This window comes from Garra rufa, chromosome 3 (assembly GCF_049309525.1).
Source record: "Garra rufa chromosome 3, GarRuf1.0, whole genome shotgun sequence".
Classification (NCBI taxonomy): domain Eukaryota; kingdom Metazoa; phylum Chordata; class Actinopteri; order Cypriniformes; family Cyprinidae; genus Garra; species Garra rufa.
Genome location: NC_133363.1, coordinates 60,700,814 through 60,708,930, shown reverse-complemented (window position 1 = coordinate 60,708,930; position 8,117 = coordinate 60,700,814). Strand labels below are relative to the sequence as shown.

At 41.3% G+C, this 8,117-nt stretch overlaps 1 protein-coding gene across 1 annotated transcript; it reads left to right on the top strand.

The window, feature by feature from the left end:
• The first annotated feature begins 1,140 nt into the window (after positions 1–1,140).
• LOC141332344 (aerolysin-like protein) lies at positions 1,141–2,850 on the top strand. The gene is made up of 2 exons (XM_073837482.1): positions 1,141–1,260; positions 1,650–2,850. Exon 2 carries the CDS (start codon positions 1,667–1,669, stop codon positions 2,612–2,614), a length of 948 nt encoding a protein of 315 aa, XP_073693583.1. The 5' UTR covers positions 1,141–1,260; positions 1,650–1,666; the 3' UTR covers positions 2,615–2,850.
• The last annotated feature ends 5,267 nt before the right edge of the window (positions 2,851–8,117 follow it).

Here is an 8,117-nt window from a genome sequence, read left to right as displayed (position 1 = left end):
ATCTCAGCTAGAGCAATAGCATTGTCCGGTATACTGCTGTTTAGCCATGTTTCCATAAAGATCATGACATTGCAGTTCAATAGCCTTTTGCTATGGTTGATGCGGAGTCGAATCTCGTCCATTTTGTTCACCATAAATCGGTTGTCATAAACCCTACCCCTGGGAACATGCAACAAAGGGGTGAGGCAATGTTGTGCTGATTTAGAGAAGAGAAAGAGTTATTGCTATGCCATCAAAACTAGGGGTGCATGAGGAAATCTATTCATTTATGAATCGTGATTCTGTCTTCTAACAATTCTAATGGATTCACAATTTCAAGATCAGTATTCTAAAGCAGTGGTTCTTAATCCTGTTTCAATTATACACCTTATGTGTATAGCAGCCAATGCTGCTGTGACCGGGGAGCAGTTAGGGGTCTGGTGCCTTGCTCAAGGGTCTCACCTCACCTCACCTCACCTCACCTCTGACAATCCCTGCCGGACCTGCAACCTTTGGGATACAAGTCCGACTCTCTAACCATTAGGCCACAGCTGCTTATGTGAAAAAAAGAAACAAGTAAGCAAACAAGCAAATAAACTTTTTTTTTTTTTTTTGTCCAGTGTTCTGTCAGGGTTCTCTAATGTGTCAGAGCAAGGAATGTAGAGACGTTGGAGTAGTAGGAATAGCAGTCTTTAATGCACAAACCAAGGGGAAACACAAGGAAGGCAAGAGACACACATAGCACGCAATCATGTATTCCGCTGTATTAAAGCTGTTATCAGGATGACACCATATATTAAATACTAACATAAGCAGTAGCATTTACAAATAACAGCATATCTAAGAGTACAAAACAAAAAGAGTAGTGTCGAATAAAGCTAAATTATGTGAAAAATTATAAGTTATAAACATTGTTTACCACACTTTTAAAGTGTTTTGGAAATCTAATTTTTTGTCACGATACAGCTGGAGTCCCTATGAGTTCCGCCATGAGTCGTGGGAATTCATTCAGCACACAACTCTCACACTGCATGGGTATAGCCTTTGAGTGTATCGGTTGTATAATAGTTTTTGCTAGTCAGTACTTTATGACATTTTCATATTCAAACACATATATTGCAAATTACATTGACCCAGGGTGTCTTGGTGTATTTCCAGTGACTGCCTGCCCCTTTTGGAGCTCTATTTAAACAGCATCCCAATCAAACACACTTCACTTTTCTGACTTTTACCAGACGAGCTGATCTTGAGAAGTTCAGACTACAGACTACAGCCCTCTATGTAAGTACTTTTTTATTAGGATGTTTTATTGCAGGACTGCTAAGTAGTGTTTCCCATCTCTGTTCCAAGGCAGACTAGAATTCAACATTGTATTTAAAAAACACCTGTTTCAGCTCTTTAGAGACCTGAAATGAATGTGTCATGAAGCCGTTATGGTTATGGTGAGCTTCCAGAAACAGAAATGAAACAAGTAGATTTTTACTTTAGCAAGAAAAAAAAATCTAATAAAAAGAAATCTATATACATTAAAATAATGATAAACATATTGAACAAGAATAAAAAGAAAAATATTTATTGGCTGTTTTAGAATAATACACATGGGAAATATACTAATAATATGCTAGATTTAGATTGCCAATGATAGTTTTAATCTGTGATGTAACTTTCAGATCTATTTACTTCAAAGATGTCCTACCCAACAGCTCTTCAGATAATTGGTGGAAGGGGAGGAAATGAATTTTCATTGACTGGTGTGACAAACGGTGCTAGTCTAGAAAAGATCTGGGTGTGGGTGGGAGAATGGCAGGTGAAGGCTGTAAAGGTTTGGCTTTCAGATGGCAGAAGTAATACCTTTGGAGCACCATCTGGATCACATCAAGAATACATATTCACTCCTGGTGAGTGTTTCACCTCACTGTCCCTCTGGGGAAATGGAGCAGGAACACGTCTTGGAGCCATCAAATTCAAGACCAGTAAGGGTGGAGAATTTTTTGCAAAGATGACGAGTTGGGGATTGAAAGCAGAATATCCGATGGATGTCGGCTCTGGATATTGTCTGGGAGTTGAAGGAAGAGCTGGTGCAGACATTGACTCAATGGGATTCGTGTTTCTCAATGCAGTTCAATCAACAGTTCTCACCAACATCAACTATCCCACAATAAACCAACTGATACCAAAGGTAACAGTAGAAGAGCTCAAATCTGTCACTTACAAGAACAGCAGCTCCATCGCTCAAAAGCAAACAGTTGAAACCTCAAAGACAATAACCACAAAATCTTCATGGTCTGTGAGTAGCAGCTTTACTGCAACATTTAGTGTGGAAGTGAAGGCAGGGATTCCAGGGCTTGCAGAAGTTACAGCAGGATACAGTATCAGCATTGGAGTAGAAAGCACTTATAGTCGTGAGCACTCAGAGGAGAGAAAGGAAACCCTGTCTACTGCTATAGAAGTTCCACCAAAAAAGAAAGTGGATGTTGGCATCACCATCGGCAGAGCCACGTTTGATTTGCCATACACTGGCACGATGATCATTACTTGCAAAAACGGGAGTGTGTTACAGTATGAAATCAGGGGCATATACAAAGGTGTCACTTACACTGATATCAAAGTGGATACTAAAGAATATGATCTGTAATGTTAAGATAGATGTGATCAACAACTTCTTTCATTTTATGTTGGATTTTTTCCCCACATTTAATTGTAATTTTCTTGGGTGTTTGGGTGTTCAAGGGATAATCATTTGGATTTTAACACAGAAACACTGATGTTGCTTCATACTCCTGTGTAACCACATAAAAAAATATCTCTATGAAATTGTGTAAGAATTTCAAACATGTTTAATCTGACATTAAAAAAAGGTTTACACTTACATTTTCTGTTTCCTGTACATGTCCTTCTGTGAAGAAAACTTTACTATGTAATCCTAATTTTGAACACCAGTGTAGAAATGTAGGCCTCATGCAAATGTGTTCATTCAAGGTTTTCAAAACCAAACAAAATCAGTCTAGATTCAGGTTCATTCATTTCATGAAAAAAACAACTTGGTTTGATTAATCCTCAAGTGGACATGGCATAAGGTATGAATTTGATCATGTTAGACACACCAAAAACCACAATAGAACATTATGAACAATATAAATAAATTTGTGTTCAAAATAATAGCAGTTCAACATCACCAACCAAATCAAACACTGTGTTTGGATGAAATTATATTTCTACATGGCAAAAACTTTAGTAGGTGTAGTAGAGTAATAGAAATCTAACAGACCCAACAGTCAAGATATGCATGCTGATTATGTGTTATTGAATCATTATTTGAACAGGGCGTGTTCAAAATAATAGCTGTGTGAAATTCAGTTAGAGAGGTAAATCATTCTGTAAAAAAAATGGTGCCAAAAAATTTGCCCTTATTTAAGGGTGAAGGTAGCAATTGTTGTACTGTGCATTTCACTCTGAAAATCTCTGTAAAATGGTTGTTACAGACATTGTTCAGAAGAATAGCGTACTTCGATTAAAAAGTATATAAGAGAGGACAAAACATATTAAGAAGTGCAGAAATAGGCTGCTCAGCTAAAAAGCTACCATTCGATTGGATCGAAGAATAGCCAAAATGGCAAAGACTCAGCCAATGACCAGCTCTAGGGTGATTAAAGAAAGTCTTAATTTACCTGTGAGTACTGTAACAATTAGAAGAAACCTATGTGAAGCCAAGCTATCGGCAAGAAGCCTCTGCAACGTCCCATTATTGAAATAGCTACAGGTGCTGAAGAGGTTACAATTTGCCAAAGAACACATTGCCTAAAGAGAAATGGCACAATATTCTGTGGGCTGATGAAAACAAGATTGTTCTTTTTGGGTTTAGGGTCCACAGACAGTTTGTCAGGTGACCCCCAAATGCTGAATTCCAGCCACAGTACACTGTGAAGATAGTGAAGCATAGTGGTGCAAACATCATAAATTCTCATACTATGTGCTGGGTCTATTTCTCATATTCCAGGGATTGTTGGAATGCTAATGCCCTTGAAATGGGTGTTTTAACTAGACAATGACACCAAACACACCAGTAATGAGCAGCATCTTGGATCAAGACCAACAAGATTAACGTTATGGAGTGGCTAGCCCAATCCCTGGACCTTAATACCATAGAAAACTTGTGGGGTGAGATTGAAAATGCTGTTTCTGGGGCAAAACCAAGAAATGCAGGGGAATTGCAGTGTAAAGTACAGTCATTCTGGGCTGGAATACCTGTCTACAGGTGCCAGAAGTCGATCGACACTGTGCAACACAGATGTGAAGCAGTTCTGGTTATACAACTAAATATATAGTTAGTGATTCACTAGAAAGCTAAATCTACAAGATTTTTTTCAGTTTATATTACATAATAAATGTTTGACTTTGTAAAGAAAACTGCAGACACTGCTATTTTTTTGAACAGCCTAATATTTATTTTTCTTTAAGTAAAGTAATGACAAATTTGATCAAATTTTCTTATTTAATTATTGCAGCATTCCCAATGCATTTGTGTGTATTGAAATAAAAGTTATTATAACGGTTTTGAGCTTTTTTCTTACTTTTTTCAGACACACTGCTATTATTTTGAACACAACTGTATATTACTGGACACTGTAACCAATTATGGCTGTTTCCTTGTGTCTAGACTATAACATGTCTCCTTGTGTTTCTGGTCTTTGCACTGTTCTGATTTGGTTTCTCGCATTGTCTCCCCCTGCTGTTCTGTCGACATTGGTTTCTCCCTCTTTATTGTGTTCACCTGTTCTTGTAGTTAGTATCTCCCTTTACAAGTCGTTTGTTCCTGAGTTTGCATTGTGTTGTCTTAAAGTTATGTTAACTTAACAACTAAACATAAATTGAAAAAAAGGTCTTAAAAAAATACTTTTAGACGAAACCTACGCTCTCTCTCACCCTCCCATCTTTCTTCATCAATATCCTCCTCTCTTCCCTCTCCTACCCACTTCACATCTCTGGATACTAATGCAGCAACCGACACGTTATGTTCCACTCTTACTTCTTGCCTAGATGATATATGCCCTCTCTCCTCCAGGCCTGCACGGGCTGCTCCTTCCAACCCTTGGCTATCCGATGTTCTTCGTGAGCATCGGTCCAAACTTAGGGCAGCTGAGAGAAAATGGCACAAATCTAAGGATCCATCTGACTTGAGTATGTATCAGTCTCTGCTGTCATCTTTCTCTACCCATGTCCATACTGCCAAATCTTCATACTTCCACAACAAGATCAACAATGCTCCGGACACACGCAACCTTTTCAAAACTTTTAATTCACTGCTCTGTCCCCCTCCACCACCTCCCACCACTTCTATAACAGCTGATGATTTTGCCACATTTTTTACAGACAAAACTACATCTATCAGTAATAAGTTCTCAGCTCCACACATACAGGAACTAAAACTGACCACACCCACGGCTGAAACTCCACTCTTCTCCTTCCATCCCCATTCTGAGGCAGAAGTATCCAAACTTCTCCTCTCCAGCCATCCGACGACATGTCCTTTAGACCCCATCCCCTCACACCTTATCCAAGCAATCTCCCCTACAATCCTACCAGCGCTCACACACATCATGAACACATCTCTTCTCACAGGCACTTTCCCCACTACATTTAAGCAGGCCCGGGTAACCCCACTGCTCAAAAAACCTACACTTAACACTTCACTCATAGACAACTATAGACCTGTCTCTCTCCTTCCGTTCATAGCAAAAACATTGGAACGAGCTGTTTTCAACCAGCTATCTTTATTTCTCTCACAGAACAACCTATTGGATGCTAACCAGTCAGGGTTCAAGAGTGGCCATTCAACTGAGACGGCACTACTGTCTGTCACTGAAGCCCTGCGGATTGCAAAAGCTGATTCCAAATCATCAGTACTCATCTTGCTGGACCTATCTGCAGCATTTGACACGGTAAATCACCAGATCCTTCTGTCTACCCTCTCATCGCTGGGCATCACAGGGACTTCACTTCGCTGGTTCAAATCCTATCTCTCTGGTAGGTCTTTCAGAGTGGCCTGGGGAGGGGAGGTTTCCAAAACTCATCAACTGGTCACTGGGGTTCCTCAGGGATCAGTTCTTGGACCCCTCCTCTTCTCCATATACACTACATCTCTGGGCCCCATCATACAGGCACATGGCTTCTCCTACCATTGCTATGCTGATGACACACAGCTCTATCTTTCTTTCAAACCAGATGATCCATCAGTAGCTGCAAGGATCTCTGGCTGCCTGGCGGATATCTCTGCATGGATGAAGGAACACCATCTTCAGCTCAATCTAGCTAAAACTGAGCTCCTTGTCTTTCCCGCCACTCCAACTTTACAACATGACTTCTCCATCCAGTTAGGTTCATCAACAATTACCCCATCGACTTCAGCCAGAAATCTTGGTGTAATCTTTGATGACCAATTGACTTTTAAAGAACACATAGCTAAAACTGCTTGATCCTGCAGGTTTGCATTGCACAACATCAGAAAGATCAGGCCCTTCCTAACAGAGCATGCTGCACAACTCCTCGTCCAGGCCCTGGTCATTTCCAGGCTGGACTATTGCAATGCTCTTTTAGCTGGTCTTCCAGCATGTACAATCAGGCCTCTACAAATGATTCAGAATGCAGCAGCACGGCTGGTCTTCAATGAGCCCAAGAAGGCCCATGTCACACCTCTCTTCATATCCCTGCACTGGCTACCGGTTACAGCACGCATCAAATTCAAGACACTGATGCTGGCCTATAGGACAGCCACCAGCTCATCACCTGCCTACCTCCATTCACTACTACGCATCTACACTTCCTCCAGAAGTCTGAGATCCTCTAGTGAAAGACGTCTTATTGTACCACCACAGAGAGGCACGAAATCACTTTCCAAAACATTCTCCTTCAATGTCCCTGCCTGGTGGAATGATCTTCCCACCCCCATCCGAAACGCTGACTCCATTACTGTCTTCAAGCGACTGCTGAAAACCCATCTTTTTCGACACTGACTCAATAAAAAAAAAAAAAAAAAAAAAATTCTTCTCCTCTCTTTCCTGATCTTCCCTTTCTAGCCCGTACTCATCTAACAACGCCTGACATATGGTATTTTTGAGCACTTCCTATGTCGATCTGCCTCCTTAGGATGAATCATTTGTTGTATTCCCAATTGTAAGTCGCTTTGGATAAAAGCGTCTGCTAAATGAATAAATGTAAATGTAAATGTAAAAAAATACGGCATAAAAGATACTTGACCACATAGGGTAGGCAACTTTGGAGGAGCTAGCATTAGCAAACTGCCTTTGAATTTATAAGATTCCACCCTCCCTGCACATCCCTAACAGCATTTGGGTTATAAGCTACTCTGTCCGATTTCCAGAGAAACAAGAAATCATATAGGTCCTGTCTGACAAAGTGAAAAGATCCTCAAAAGCTACACATCATGTTGAGATCCAAAGAAAAACTTACCAAAATTACCCCAAGAGCGCGACAACAATGCAATCTCGCATCCGTCGCTAGATTTACTATGACCAGAGCCTGCTCGGGGCCCACCAAGGTGGGAAAGACCCTGTCGAAAGGCGGCGGTGGGGAGCCAAATTGGATATAATAATGATTCTCCACAGTACACAGGACCCATGTAGACACATTTGGCAGTAGTTTCCATGCTATCAAATAATCTACTAAGGGAACCAGCCTCTCGAGACTGGCCTCTGGTGTTAATCAAACCACTAATTCGGTGTCCTGTACAGGCGAACCGGCAGGAAGCACCTAAACTAACTGCTCTAGAGACCCAGGTAAGGGGTGGCGAGCCCCTCGGCCCTGCTACATTACTGGGCGGAAGAACCGGAGGTTTGTGCTCGCTGGAGACTGCCGCACCCTGTAACACTGGTAGCTGACAAATCTCCTGAGGGCCCCGAGGAGAGACAGATACCGTTTAATGCGGTGTACCTCGCTCATCCCCGGTAGGGGCTGCCCTCAACGGTGAACGTGTATTGACTTAACGCAGGGGTAGCAGAGATGACGTGAGCAGGCTGTGGCCTGGCTGAAGGGATGCTAGCGGGAGCTGTCTTGGCTGACGTGGCGTTAGCAGGTTCTACAGAGAAACACTGTTATTTTACAAATCATTACAATAAAATTAA

Bases quoted from the DNA above. Each gene is read 5' to 3' on its own strand.
- LOC141332344 (XM_073837482.1), top strand. From the start codon at position 1,667: ATGTCCTACCCAACAGCTCTTCAGATAATTGGTGGAAGGGGAGGAAAT.